Source organism: Miniopterus schreibersii (genome assembly GCF_964146895.1).
Source record: "Miniopterus schreibersii genome assembly, chromosome: X".
Lineage (NCBI taxonomy): Eukaryota > Metazoa > Chordata > Mammalia > Chiroptera > Miniopteridae > Miniopterus > Miniopterus schreibersii.
In genome coordinates, this window is record NC_138104.1 from 28,007,584 (window position 1) to 28,023,172 (window position 15,589).

The 15,589-nt window shown below is 41.6% G+C and overlaps 1 protein-coding gene across 3 annotated transcripts; it reads right to left on the reverse strand.

Moving 5' to 3' along the window:
* Nucleotides 1-2,756: 2,756 nt before the first annotated feature.
* On the reverse strand, nucleotides 2,757-4,763 carry TCEAL4 (transcription elongation factor A like 4). Of its 3 annotated transcripts, none has more exons than XM_081126780.1 (3): nucleotides 4,664-4,753; nucleotides 4,001-4,067; nucleotides 2,757-3,644 (listed from the first exon to the last, which is right to left on the reverse strand). In XM_081126780.1, exon 3 carries the CDS (start codon nucleotides 3,620-3,622, stop codon nucleotides 2,939-2,941), a length of 684 nt encoding a protein of 227 aa, XP_080982906.1. In that variant the 5' UTR covers nucleotides 3,623-3,644; nucleotides 4,001-4,067; nucleotides 4,664-4,753; the 3' UTR covers nucleotides 2,757-2,938. The 3 variants fall into 3 exon arrangements, with proteins under 3 accessions (XP_080982906.1, XP_080982905.1, XP_080982907.1); XM_081126779.1 differs by having other exon boundaries at nucleotides 2,757-3,649; XM_081126781.1 differs by lacking the exon at nucleotides 4,001-4,067 and having other exon boundaries at nucleotides 2,757-3,649; nucleotides 4,664-4,763.
* Between the last annotated feature and the right edge of the window lie 10,826 nt (nucleotides 4,764-15,589).

Here is a 15,589-nt window from a genome sequence, read left to right on the forward strand (position 1 = left end):
AAATAAGGTGCTGCTGACATACATAAGTTTGGAAATGAGTGGAGTCTGTAAGACTAAAGGCAGATTTTCTCTGTATATAATATTAAGAAAATATAAACGAGCCCTTTCTGACTTGGCTCAGTGGTTAGAGCGTCAGCCCACAGACTGAAGAGTGTTGGGTTCGATTCCTGGTCAAGGGCACATACCTCGGTTGCAGGCTTGATCCCTGGCCCCGGGGCGGGGGACATGCGGGAGGTCACCAATCAATGTGTCTCTCACATCGATGTTTCTGTCTCTCCCCCTCCCTTCTACTCTCTCTAAAAAATAAAATCAATGGAAAAAATATCCTGGGGTGAAGATTAACTATATATATACAAATTATACACCTATACATCTCCTTACTCTGTCAAGTCAGAAGGCCTAGAAGCAATGACATCCCAACAGTAATGAGTACACCTAGCACCCAGATCCCTGGTTTTTAATACAATTCTCCAACCAAAGGTACCAGGGTTCCTTGGAGAAATGGCTGATTCTAGAACTTGGGCAGGAAATATGCAAGACTAGAGTATCTTGTAGTGCCAGAAAGAAAATGTTAAATACACACACACACACACACACACACACACATCCAATACATACAAAAGCCAACTGAAAGAGTTCCCAATGGCCAAAGTTGAAACAACTGGTGCAATGAAAACATAAAAAGTAGTATTAGATTATAATCTAAAGTATAAATATTAATGAATATTAACAAGTCCATGGTGATATAAATTACTAAAAGGAGGATAAGTCAAATACCCCACGCAGAATTCCAAATAAATTTTGTAGATACTCTGCTCTCAAGTAGGTGGAACACTCCACTCCTTAAGTGTTAACCATGCACAGTAACTTTCTTCCAAAGAGTATGTACAGTATGGAAAGGTAGATTGAAAAGAGTAAATTTAACATGGAGAATCCTGGCAAAGACTATGTCAGTCAGGTGACCAAAGTTCACATCAACAGTGATAATACTGATAGTATCTACCCTTTATATGATGTGATGAGGAATGGTACTTTACCTCTGTGGTCCTCTTCCTAAAAGCACTTAACCCCTCTGTAATCACAAGAAAAAAATCAAGCAAACCAAAATTGTGGGACATTATACAAAATACCCAACCAGCACCATTCAAGGGTGTCAAGGGCATCAAAAACAGGGAAAATCTGAGAAACTGTCACAGCCAAAAAGAGTCTAAGGAGACATGATGAGTAAATAGGGAATGTGGAGCCCTGGCCAGTGTGGCTCAGTTGGTTGGGCGTTGTCCCATGCACCAAAAGGTTCGATTCTTGGTCAGGGCACATGCCCAGGTTGCAGACTCGATGCCCAGTAGGGGGCGTGCAGAAGGCAGCCGATTGATGTTTCCCTCTCACATCAATGTTTTTCTCTCTCCCTCTTCCTCCCTCCCTCTCTCTCCAAAAATCTATTTAAAAATAGGGGATATAGCCTAGCCAGGCGTGGCTCAGCGGTTGAGCATCGACCTAGGATCCAGGCAATTGGAGTTCGATTCCCAGTCAGGGCACATGCCCGGGTGCGGGGCAATGACTCTCTCATCATTGATGTTTCTATCTTTCTCTCTCCCTCTCCTTTCCTTTCTCTTAAGTCAATAAAGATATATTTTTTAAAAAAATAGGGGATATTGAGTATGGGGTACACAGAACTCTACCATTTTGGCAATAATTCTGTAAAAATCTATAACTGTCCTAAAATAAGTTTATTTTAAAAACAATATAAACCAATAAAAGGCTAACAAAGATGGTGGGGAGGGGGGAGGATCACATGGGCCTGTTGAAATGCTAGGATGGGACTTAACAGGAATTTCCTGGGAGACAATTCCTTCTAAGAAAAAAGAGTCAGCAGACAAGAGATTAACAGGTGAGAATAGCATGGCATGTGGTCACTCGGACTTTTCTCCTGGCTCAATCTCCAGTATCTAAATACAGTAGAAATGGCTATATGCAAACACACACACACCAACAAAAACTTGGAAAGGAGTGTTTTCTAAGAACTTTATAAAATATTAAGGTCCAAGTGACAATTGGGTACTACCAACCTGATTTAGGGTTAACTCTACTGTAGGCAGAGAATTCTCCACCCTTCTGTTGAGATACTGTGCTGTGTTAGTCCATCATGATCTCCAGCCCCCCAGAAATAGGGGCCTTAGGAGGGTACAGGACCCATGAGATGAGGCACAGTGCCTGAAAAATGGCAAAACCCAGGAGAGAGTGGCACCCACCTCTCAGCTATCTGGACTTATTCCTGGACACAAGTGGAACCTCCCTCAGTCGTCTCCCAAACATCAAAAATAAGGAAAATTCAGGGGTTCTGGTTCTGCTAGTGCAGCACAGAGGGTAGTAGCTGGCCCAACACAGCTCAGTCTCAGTATCCCATCTGATCTTCTCCACAGTCTTGGAAGGCAAGTTTTATCCCCAATTCACAGATGACAAGACTGTAACTGCAAGGTTGATTCCCCCACAACTTTGAGTCCCAGAAATAATGTTTTACTCATCATTTCACATCCTGACAAGAATTTTTAAGTGTCTCCATGGCCTTCATAAGCTCACTGAACCATTCTTTTGATTGCTTAGTATTGTTTTCCTATTTTTTATGTAATATGCACACAAAAAATTACCCACAGATAACCACTGTTAGACACGGCTTTCAGAGTTTGTTTGTTTTTTCTGTACATAGATCACTAGGTAAATCTCTTTGCAGTTTTACAAAAATGGACTGATGCCATATATATGGTTCAGGAAACTGTTTTCTTTTTAATTTTACAATGCATCATAAACATTATTCCATGCAATGGACGAAAATTTGCTACTGAAACATAGAGGGCTGCAGTTGGATAACGAGAGTGACAACTAAAACAAAGTATTAGCATAAGGTTAAAGCCCTGGGCCTGGCAAATGTCTACCAGGGGCACTACACAAAAGGGATGTCTTCAAAGCCCCTTTGTGGGGCCCTACAGCCACCCCTGAGTTCCCTAGGGCCCCTTGGGTGGAAGGGGTCCTGTAAACTTTTTTGCATCCACATAAACCCCCCCAATTTCTGTCTGGTTTTCTTCACCTCATCCTCTACCCTAGCCATCTCGTCGAATTCTCTGATCATCTCCTCATTGCTCAAATGCATATCGTGTATGGCCTCCTTGTATTCCTTGAGGCACTGAGCCAGCCCCTTGTTGGTTTTTCTTTTGGCTTTCCTGGGTACATCATCCCCAGCTGGGCGCTTCCCTGCAGCCCTGGGTTCGATGGCTGGTTTTCCTTCTTCTTTTGGCTTTCCCTCACTCTCTGGTTTTCCTTCTTCTTTTGGTTTTCCCTGGCTCTCTGGCTTTCCCTCACCCACTGGCTTTCTTTCTTTTGGCTTTCCCTCACTGTCTAGTTTTCCCTGACTCTCTGACTTTCCGTCTATCACTGGCTTTCCCTCCTTCTCTGGGTTTTCCTTATCCTCCAGTATTTCCTCATCTTCTGTCTTTCCCTCATTTTCTAACTTTCCCTTGTCTTCCAAAGTATGAGCTACTTCTGGCTTTGCAGCATTCTGAGGCTGTTTGTTTTCCATCTTTCCTTGATTCTCAGGCATTCCTTCATTTACACTGCAGAGTTTTTCCATGTTGAGATGTCCCCTCCTTTTCCTGTCCTGGGGGTGGGGTGGGGGAAAGAGGAGACACAGAGGAGACAATGGAGACTGAGGACTTCAGCGGGGACGCAGGTCTGCAGAGTACTGGCATCTTGCCCCTTGTCAGGGGTTCCCCTGACCTGGCCCAGCCCTCCTTCGGCCACCTTTTCCCCACCATTCCTCCCACAAACGTGAGCCAACCATTTTTTTCTGGCAGGCCCTGCCATTTTCTCTACATTTGATCGGTGTAATGGAGTGTGTGTAAATGTGTTGGGAGGTGGGCAATGGGGCCCCAGATTCTGCCTGGGACATGCCGCCCACACTCCCCACCCCTTTGGGTTCCTGTTCAGCGACATTCCTCCTTTAACTGACCTGCGGGAATTCTGGATAGGTTCCTCCTTTTCTAGCCTAGCCGAGTGCTGAGAACAGACACGGAAACCTGCAGACAGACAGGAGACAGGAACTGGGCGTTGGGTGGGTGCACAGGGACTCCAGTCCCTTTCCCTGATTCCTGGCCCTACTCACCCAACGTTTTCCGCCCCCCGCCCCCCAGACGCCATTTCTTGTCATTTCTTTTCATGCCTCGGGCGTCAGATCAGGATGTTTTCCACCCTAATTTTGGATCTCTGCGTCCTTCTCCCCCAGAGGCAACTCGCCTTCCCACCCTCGAGGTCAACTTTTTTCTCTACGCACCGAGTAGGCGAGGGGGTTAATCTCCACTGTCTCACTGTTGGGGTGCCCCCCAGTTTACCATCTCCGGCTCCAAAATGGACGGAGGGCAGCAAGAAGGAGGTGCAGAGAAAGGGGGCACGGGTACCTGGGGGTGTCCGCCTTCCCCACCCTCCGCCCATCGGCCGCTCGCTCCCTCTCAGTCGTTTCCCCACCGCCATCTCAATCCACACTCGGGCCAGCCTCCCTCCACCCCCGCCCCGACCCCGACCCCGACCCCACCCGCAACCTTTTGCCTTTCCGTGCCCATTCCGTTCTCGCCCATCCCACTGTTCCGCAGGCGGCGGCGAAGGCCCTGGCACTGACCTGAAAGAACCTGGAGCGGCAATCAGGAGTTCGCAGACAGCTCAGGGTCCGACCGCAGCCAAGGAAAGCAGGCACCGGGACTGGTGCTCGCGGCTGCGCCCGGTAGGTCACGTGACCGTGCGTCACCGGAGTCCCGCCCATCCCCGCCCACTAGCCGGGGTCTGCCGGCCACACGCCGCCTCTCTCGCAGGTCCCCCTTTATGTCGCTGGGCCCTTTTGTTCTTTACCTCTTCTTCAGAAGTTTGTCAAAGAAAGAATTTTAGTAAAAACCGCAAAGACTTTTTTTCTTCAGTGAGTTGGGCGGCCCGGGGAAAGACTCTAAACAATGTTGCTCTTCAATTCCGTTGAAACAACGTAGACCCGCCCCCATAAAATGGTAAGAATGTCAACTTTAATATTGTACAAAGAGTAGGATGTTGCATTTAGAAAAAAATAGGAACAATATCCCCCTCAAAATGAAATGTTCCCTTTTTTCCCTACATGCACAAACATAAATTTTCTAATGAATTAGTATTTAAATCTAAATGAAGTTATATTTGAAGCAGAGTAAAAGAATGATTGAATATAACACAGACAATGACCAGACCATATATGACAATAGGACTGTGACCTGCACCCTCTGCAGCCAGCAGCCCAGGAAGCCAAACTCAGCTTCTGCTTCAAACTTCAGGACTTGATCAATGACTGCGGCTAACCCAGTCATATAAAATGCCTTGCTTCTAGTTAGCATTCCTTCAGGTTCAGGTTCCCCCATGCCAACAACCGCCAATCAGAATACCTGAAGTCTTCCCTGTTTTCACTCTAAAGCTTTCCCATTCCCCTGCCTGCCTTTAAGTCTCTGCCAAACACAAGTGATAGTGGCTGACTTTCTTATTATAACAAGCTCTGAATAAGCAGCCTTCGTTTCCACATAAGCTTTTTGTGTGGAAGGCTTTTTAAAATATAATAACAAAGAGATGAACACTTAAGGAAAATAGTGATAGGTTTGATTACATGAAACCGTGTACTAGATTTCTTAAGGGATTGGGTAACACATGTACTCGTCCCTGCCCTTGTTGAGTGTGCTGGTAAAATTTTTCTGAAGGGCAATTTTGTATGTTGTTTAAAAATAAAAATATTTGACATTTTGATTCAGTAATTCCACTTCCAAAATTTTCCCAGGGAGATCATTAATAATGTGTTAAAATATAATATTTATAAGGCAACAATCTTAATTCAGTTTAGTGCTAGAAGAAGCATAGTAAGAGGAATAAAACAGAGAGAGCCCACTAACATCCCAAAGTATAAAAGTGTTCAGTATGCGATAAAGAAGCATTTCTGATCAGTTGTAAAAAGTAGGTTATCACAGAAATTATATTTGCATAATGAGTTAAATAGTTAAAGGAAAATAAAGGACCTTATTTTCTGATATACCCTCAAAATTCTTTTCAGAGTAGACAAGAAAAATAAAATAAAAGGCATCCAGATTGAAAAGAAAGCGTAAAACTATCTCTACTTGCAGATGACATGACTTTATATATAGAAAATCTCAAGGAATCCACCAAAGAACTATGAGAACTAATGAGTTCAGCAATGTGGTAGAATAACTATAAAAATATTTTTGAAAGAAATTAAAGAATACCTAAATAAGTGGAAAGACAGCCTATGTTCATAGATTAGAAGACTTAATATTGTTAAGATGGGCAATATTTCCCAAATTGATCAACAGACTCAACACAATCTCTATGAAAATCTCAGCTGGCTTCTTTGCAGAAATTGATAAACTGATCCCAAAATTTATATGGAAAGTCAAGGAACTCAGAATAGACAATCTTGAAAAAGAAGAACAAAGTTAGAGGCCTTGCACTTCTAGATTTCAAAACATACTATAAAGCTACAGGAATCTAGACAGTGTAGTAATGGCATAAGGACATATAGACCGATGGAATAGAATTGAGAGTCTAGAAATAAACTCTTACAGTTACAATCGATTGATTTTCAACCAGAGTGCCAAGAAAATTCAGTGGTGTAAGAATAGTCCTTTCAACAAATGATGTGGAGACTGCTAGCTATCCACATGCAAAAAATTTATTTGGACCTCCACATCACACCATATATAAGACCTAACTCAAAATAAATAAAAGTCTTAAATGTAAGAAGAAAATATAGGTGTAATTCTTCATGACCTTGGATTAGGCAATGTCATTCTTCTAGCATCACAGACCAGGATTACGGGAAGTTAGAACTCTCAAGGACTGGAGCTGACATTTGTACATTTTTGTTGTTGTTAATCCTTACCTGAGGATATTCCGAACCCCCAACCCTTCAGTTACGGGGTTGGATGCTCTAACCACTGAGCAACACTGGCCAGGGCAATAGCATCTTCATAGTACTCTCCATGAAGACTACAGAAAGCTTTTAGATCATCTGATTATTCCATGCCTTTGAATTGGCTCTTGCCAGGTAGAACTATCCAATCATGTTTAATATCTGTACGCTTATTATTATTTTTTAAAAATATATCTTTATTGATTTCAGAGAGAGGAAAGGAGAGAGACAGACAGACAGAAACATCAATGATGAGAGAGTCATTCAAGATCAAGCCCGCAACCCGGGCATGTGCCCTGACCGGGAATCAAACCGCGATCGCCTAGATCCTAGGTCAAAGCTCAACCGCTGAGCCACCCCTGGCCGGGCTGTAGGCCTACTGACAAGGTTTTGGGTCTTATATTTCATCCAATCAAAGGTATGTATGTAAGATCTCATTTGCATACAGGGTGTATAGAAATAGACACTGCTGGCTTACCAACCACTTTTCTCTTTCATTCCAGGGTATCGGAAAACAATGTCCGTCATGGCTGAACAGCCTTCTAAATCTATCTTTTCCAAGAAAAGCGTCAGGAAAGCCACTTCCAATACAGAGAAGGGGAAGATGTGTTAGAGTTTCCCCTAAGTCAGTTATTCCATCTATGTCTACAATGTTTTGAAGCAGGTTCACCCCAAGATTGGTAACTCATTAAACATCAGACGCACCGTGAATCATTTTCGTGACAATATCATTAGCCCTAGAGATGCGTTTCATACTATGCCCCCCTCTTGGGCCCTCTCCACTCAGCGCTCCACTGACACCTCCAGAGAGATCCAGACTGTGGTCCATGCACTTGCCCCTGGGGAGATTAGCAAGCACACCGTGTCCCAGGCCACCAAGACCGCCTTCAGGTACACCAGCTGCAAATGAGCTGCCTCTGACTGCCTGAGCATAGCAACCCAAAGGCTCTATTCAAAGCCACCCCAGTTTTCATAATAATAACTGTATTCCAGTAAGGTCTGATCTACTTTATTTCTTGAAGTGTGGCATTCTACTAATATTAATATTAATCTTTTTGCACAGCCAGTGACTCAGTGGTTGAGTGTTGACCTATAAACCGGGAGGTCGCTGCTCAATTCCCTGTTAGGGCACATGCCTGTGATGAGGGCTCCATTCCCAGTAGGTGGCTTGCAGGAGGCAACTGATCAATGATTCTCTCATCATTGATGTTTCTATCTCTCCCTCTCCCTTTCTCTCTCTCTGAAATCAATAAAAAAAATTTTTTTTAAACATCTTTTTTACAATGAACTATTACCGATTTTTTTTTAGTATATCTATGGTCTAATTTGTTCAAGATAAAATAGTGAGTTTTGTTCAATAATATTACATTAGCCCTGGCTGCTTTGGCTCAGCAATTAGAGTGTGGGCCTGCAGACTGAAGGGTCCTGGGTTCGATTTCAGCCAAGGGCGTGTGCCTCGTTGCAGACATGTCCCCAGCCCTGGTCAGGGCTCATGCGGGCAGCAACCAATTCAATGTGTCTCTCTCACATCAGTGTTTCTCTTCTCTCTCTCTCTCTCTCTCTCTCTCCCTTCCGCTCTCTGAAAAAACAATGGAAAAAATATCCTCGGGTGATGAGCCTGGCTAAAAATTCATCAATCTTGTTTATCTTTTCAAAGAACCAGCTCTTTTTGTCATTGATCTTTTGTATTTTTTTTTAGTCTTTTTGTCATTTATTTCTGCTCTGATCTTTATCATTTCCTTCCTTCTACTTATTCTGGGCTTTTCTTGTTGTTCTCTTTCTAGGTTTTTAAGTTGTAGGGTTAGAGAGTCTATTAGAGTTTTTCTTGTTTTTTGAGGTAGGCTTATAGTGGTATAAACTTCCCTCTCAGGACTGCTATCATTGTGTCCCATAGATTTGGAGTTGTTGTGTGTTCATTTTCATTTGTTTCCAGGAAGTTTTTTATTTCTTTCTTGATCTCTTTGGTAACCCATTCATTGTTTAAAAACATGCTATTTAGCCTCCATGTGTTTGAACGTTTTTTAGTGTTTTTATTGTGGTTGATTTCTAATTTCATGCCATTGTGGTCCAAGAAGATACTTGATATGATTTCAATCTTCTTGAACTTGTAGAGACTTGTTTTGTGTCCTAAAATGTGGTCTATCTTTGAGAATGTCCCATGTGCACTTGAGAAGAATATGTATTCTGTAACTTTGGGGTAGAATGTTCTGTAAATGTCAATTAAATCCATCTGATCTAGTGTGTCATTTAGGGTGACTGTTTCCTTGTTGATTTTTTTGTCTGGAGGACCTATCCAGTGAGATCAGAGGGGTGGTAAATTCCCTTAGTATGACTATATTACTGTCGACCTCTCCCTTTAAGTACTCTAGAAGTTTTTTTATAAATTTAGGTGCTCCTATATTGGGTGCATACATGTTTATCAGGGTCATATCCTCTTGTTGGGTTGATCCCTTTAGTACTATGTAATGACTTATCTTGTCTCTCATTATGGTCTTCATTTTGAAGTCCATTTTGTACGATATGGGTATTGCTACTCCAGATTTTTTTTCATTTCTATTTGCATGGAAAATTTTTTTCCATCCCTTCACTCTCATCCTGTGTGCATCTTTTGTTCTGAGGCGGGTCTCTTGTAGACAGCATATATTTGGGTCATGTTTTCTTATCCATTCGGCCACCTATATCTTTTTATTGGGGCATCTAATCCATTTACATTTAAGGTTATTATTGAAAGATACTTATCTACTGCCATTTTATTTCTTTATGCCCATGTTTCTCATTCTCTCTTTCTACTTCTAATTATAGCAGTCCCTTTAACATTTGTAATGCTGGTTTTGTGGTGATAGAGTCCTTTAGCCTTTTTTTGTTTGGAAAGCTCTTTATTTCACCATCTGTCTAGAATGATAATCTTGCTGGATGGAGTAGTCTTGGTTTCAGATCCTTGTTTTGCATTACCTTGAATACTTCATGCCATTCCCTTCTCACCTGTAGAGTTTCCGATGAGAAGTCAGATGACAGCCTTATGTGGGCTCCTTTGTAGGTAACAGATTGCTTTTCTCTAGCTTATTTTAAGATTCTCTCTTTGTCTTGAATTCTTGGCATTTTAATTATGATGTGTTTGGGAGTGGGCCTTTTTGAATTCTTGTTGCTTGGGACTCTCTGTGCCTCCTGAATTTGTGTGACTTTTTCCTTCACCAGGTTAGGGAAGTTTTCTACCATTATTTCATCAAGCAGGTTCTCTAACCCTTGCTTACTTTACACCTCCTCTGGTACTCCTATAATGGAAATATTTTTATGTTTCATGTTGTCCCACAGCTCCCTTAGACTGTCCTCATGTTTCTTAATTGTTTTTTCTTTTTGGGTCTCTGAATAAGTGCTTTTTTTCTACCCTGTCTTCTATTTCACTGATCCAATTCTCAGCTTCCTCTAATCTGCTGTTTATATCTTCCACTGTATTCTTTATTTCTGCCGTCATTCTTCATTTCCTTCATAGTTTCCACATCTTTTTTCATGGTGTTGAGCATCTTTACAATCAGTATTCTGAACCCTATATCTTATAGATTGCTTATCTCCATTTCATTTAGCTCTTTTTGTGGAGACATCTCTTGTTTTTTCATTTGGGGCTTGTTTTTTTGTATCCCCATTTTGGCTGCCTATTTGGGTTTGTTTCTATGTACTAGGTAGGCCTGCTAGGACTCTCAGTCTTTTTGGAAGATCTCTGGTGCAGGCTAATGTCAGGTGTAGTTTGTGACTGTTCTTGAGTACCCTGTTTGGAGCTATCAACAACCCACAGCTTGAGGTCCTCTCTCTTGGGGTTGGGTGCATTTGGACAGGACCAAGATACACACCAAAGCCTGCTTTTCCAAGGCCCGGGTCCAGAAGCAGATCAGGCAATGACTCAAAGCACCCTGAGGTCTGCCTCTGCCTGAAGACTGATTAATCTGATTCTCTTAATGAGCCTCAAGCTGTAGAAACTCCACAGGATAGGGCAGCTGGTTGTTATCAGTCTCTTAATGAGCCTCAGACTGTAGAAACTCCTCCAGGTAGGGCCAGAGGTTTTCCAACAAGGTGGGGCAATTACTTCCCTCTCAGGCAAAAGATGCTTGGAAGGTAAACGCCTGCCTCTTCTGTATGGGGGAATGACTTGGCACAGGAATCCAGATGGGTGTCCTCTGAGCTCTGTCTCCAGAGACCACAGCTCCAGTCTACTCTGCCCTCCCTCTGCTGGAGCCCAAGGTGAGTGGCTGCACAAAACTTTGTGTGTTGGCTCTTTATGAGGGTGCCTGCATTTCCAGCTGTCTCTCCCTGGTAGACAGAAACCCTACTGCTTTTCACAGCCAGATGTTATGTCAGTTCTGGTGCTCTTGGCTGGGAAGCCCAGCCTGGGGTTTAGGCCCCAGAGCCTTCAGTGGGAACCCCCCACAGCTGAGATATCCCTCTGGACCTTCAGCTGCTGTCTTTGGGAGTCCAGGCATCCCTCACATGCCTCCGCACTTCCTACCAGTCTCTATGCAGTCTCCACTTTTCCTCCTTGGTTATGAGGGTGCTCTCTAGCTCATCTTCAGTTGCAGTTGATTATTCGGGATGATTTTTCTATATTTTAGTTGTAATTCCTGTTTGGTCCCGGGAGAGTGTCAGTGTAGCTTCCACTCAGTCTGCCACCATCTTTAATCTCTTACTATTCAGTCTTTGTTTTTTATTTTTCAATCAGAGTTTACATTCAGTATTGTTCTGTACCAGCTTCAAATGTATAGCAAAATAGCCAGAAAACCATGCACCTTACAGAGTGGTTTCCCCAATGCCCCAAGCACCTGCCTGGCCCCATACATAGTTATCACATCAGTATTGACTACATTCCCCAACTTGTAATCTACATCTTTGTGACTGTTCAGTAGCTACCAATTTGTACTGCTTAATCCTTTCACCTTATTCACCCAGCCTCCCAACCTGCCTCTCTGACCACTGTCAGCTTGTTTCTTGTGTCAATGAGTCTGTTTCTATTTTGTTTATTTTGTTCATTAGATTCCCCATATAAGTGAAATCATATGATATTTGCTTTCTCTGTCTGATTTATTTCACTGAACATAATACCCTCTAGGTTATCCAGTTATCCGTTGATGGATGCGTAGGTCCTTTGCCAATTTTTTAATCATTTATTTGTTGTTGTTGTTGTTGTTGAGTTGCAGGAATTGTTTTTATATTCTGGATACTAGCCCCTTATTACATATATGATTTACAAATATTTTCTTCCAATTAGTTGGTTGTTTTTCACTCTGTTGATTCTTTCCTTTGCTGCACAGAAGTTTTTAAGTCTGATGTAGTCCCCTTTGTCTATTTTTGCTTTTTGTATCATATCTAAGAAATCATTGATAAATCCAATGACATCAAGATATTTTCCTATGTTTTCTTCTAGGGGTTTTATAATTTCAGGTCTTACATTTAGGTCTTAGATAAATTTTGAGTTAATTTTTATATATGGTGTATGTAGGGGCATTCTTTTGCATATGAATATCCAGTTTTCCCAGCATTACTTGTTGAAAAGACTATTCTTTTCTCATTGAATGGTCTTGGCACCCTTGTTGAAAATCAATTAATCATATGTCTGAGCATTTATTTCTTGGTTCTCTATTCTATTCCATTGGTGTACATGACTGTCTTTATGCCAGCATCACACAGTTTTGATCGTTGAAGCTTTGTAGTAAGTTTTGAAATAAAGTATGAGACCTCCAACTTTATTTTTTTTTTTCAAAATTGTTTTGGTTCTTCAAGGTCACTTGAAATTCCATATTAATTAGGATGGATTTTTATATTTTTGCAAAAATGCCATTGAAATTTTGATAGGGATTGTATTGAATCCATAGATCACTTTGGGTAGTATTGACATCTTAACAATATTATGTCTTCCAATTCATGGACACAGAATGTTTTTGCATTTATAGCTGTCTTCTGTAATTTCTTTCAGCAACATTTTATAGTTTTAGTGTATAAGTCTTTTGCTGTTTTGGTTAAGCTTATTCCTAAATATATTATTCTTTCTGATGCTATTGTAAATGGAATTGTTTTCTTTTTTTAATATGTTTTTATTGATTTTAGAGAGAGAAGGAGGGTGAGGGAGAGAGAAACAGTGATCAGCTGCCCCTTGCATGCCCCTTACTGGTGATAGAGCCCGAAACCCAGGCATGTGCCCTAACCTAGAATTAAACCAGCGACCTCTCCATGCATGGGACAGCACTCAACAAACTGAGCCACATGAGCCAGGGCTGGAATTATTTTCCTAATTTCCTCTTTGAATTGTTCATTGTTAGTGTGAATGCAATTGAATTTTGTGTGTTGGTTTTGTATACTACAGCTTGGCTGAATTCATTTATTAGTTCTAACAGTTCTTTTGTGGAATCTTTAGGTTTTTCTACATATTTTATCATGATCATATCATCTGTGAACAGATAATTTTACTTCTTCCTTTCCAATTTGGATGCTTTTAATTTATTTTTCTTGCCCGGCTGGGCGTGGCTCAGCAGTTGAGCGTCGACCTAGGATCCAGGTGATCGGGGTTCAATTCCCGGTCAGGGCACATGCCCGGGTTGTGGGCTTGATCGATGACTCTCTCATCATTGATGTTTCTGTCTCTCTCTCTCTCCCTCTCCTTTCCTCTCTCTGAAATCAATAAAGATATATATATATATTTTTAAATTATTTTTCTTACCTAATTGATCTGGATACAACATCTACTGCTATGTTGAATGGAAGTGGCCAACATGGACATCCTTGTCTCATTCTTGATCTTAGAGGAAAAGCTTTTAGTCTTTCATCATTGAGTATGGTGTTAGCTGTGGCTTTTTCACATTGGATTTTTTAAAGTCTCTCATTATTTGCTTATCCTGAGGCTAGAAAGGAAAACCAAGAAACTCTCTCTACCAGATTTCACCTGTGGTATGTATAAATTGGGTGAATTCTTTTTCCCCCCATGGTTATAAAACTATCTCAGAGTTCCTGGCCTGCCAGTAAGTGACTTTCCTTTCTTGCCTATATGGCTTAAGACCCTATAAGCCAACAGCATCAAGCCAGTTTTTTTTCAGTGGGCTCCCTATAATCAACCTTAATTCTCTAACTGTAGCTGGTTGTACCTGATTAAATGAACATCATTCTCAAATATGACATTTCAGGTAAGGCCTTAGTTGTATAACCAATGTTTCCAATTATATCCTGGTAAAAAGGAGAACAGATTCCTATTTAACATGTAAAAATTATAATATTGCCATGAAAAGTAAGAAGACCCAGTTAGAGTTTGTAAATTCTCCGGAGGGCTGGGAATTAGTGAGAATAAAAGAAAGTCATTTACAAATGTTTCATTTCAGTTTACAAATGCAGTATCAAGTAAATTGTTATGGGTTATAGATAGTGTAAGAAAGACATAGGGCCACATTATATATCCAGAGCACAGAAGATTAAAACAGCATCAGTGTTACTGAACAGAAAGAGTTCATCTACTCAGCGCTAATAGAGCTAAGCACTAAATGCCAAGAATTTCAGTGGAGAAAGATTGGTTCATTTATTATGAATGGCACCACCCAGGAGCATGGGAAGCTAATGCCCCAAAGTCTGAACTACCCAGTGGCCTATAGGTTACAGATTATATGGGGCAAAATCACAAGGCACGGTGGGTTAGGGAGTTCCTGGTTGTGCTGGGAGCTGATTGGTCAGAGGTGATTTAAGGGTAATGAATCATTTCTTCAGGTCTTCAGGACAGTCCTGAAGTCTGTTTTGGGGTCCCTCTGTCTGGTCTCATGGGAAAGTAACCAGGGGGTTGTTCCACTTTAGGGCTTAGGAACTAAAACATAACATAGGTCAAGATGTTATCTTTAGTCTGCCAGAGGTCAGGACCTTGTGATCATTAGTCATGTCTGGGCTACTGTCTTCTGTTGCCTTGGAGGTTGCTGATTATCTGAGGGGCATATATACTGTATAGAGAAAGATATGATTTCTAGAACTAGGATTTAAAGCTAAACTTAAGCAAAGTCATAAGGGCCCTCAGTTTTATAAGCAATATTCCAAATGAAAACTATAATCATCCTTCATCAGGTCATTCAGTCCTAAATAATTAACTCTTGTTCTGCTGGATCTTGGGTTAGTAATTTCATGAACCCATCTGCTTCTCAACTAAAAAGCATTCTGAAAATCGTGACATAGTCCATTGGTATTTTAAAGTTGTTGAAGCAATGACTTTAGAAGCCAGTATCCACAAATTCACTCTTTCAAGTGCCAATAGGCTGAAATACCTAGCATAGCCCTTTTTGGAGAATCATTGTAACAGCACACTAGTTCTGCACCCTTAAAGCTGATTGGTGAGAATATATATACATATATATATTTCAGACAGAGGAAGGGAGAGGGAAAGAGAGATAGAAACATCAATGATGAGAGTCATTGATCTTTTCCCTCCTGCACGTCTGCTGCTGGGGATCGAGTCCCCAACCCGGGCACGTGCCCTGACTAGGAATTGAACCACAATCTCCTGGATCATAGGTTGATGCTCAATCACTGAGCCACGCCGGCCGGGCCAGATTGGTGATTAATGCAATCCTTGAGATATTTTACAGAGACAGCACTGTGCATATGCCACCC

Coding starts and splice junctions, on each gene's coding strand:
- TCEAL4 (XM_081126781.1), bottom strand. CDS start 3,622: ATGGAAAAACTCTGCAGTGTAAATGAAGGAATGCCTGAGAATCAAGGA.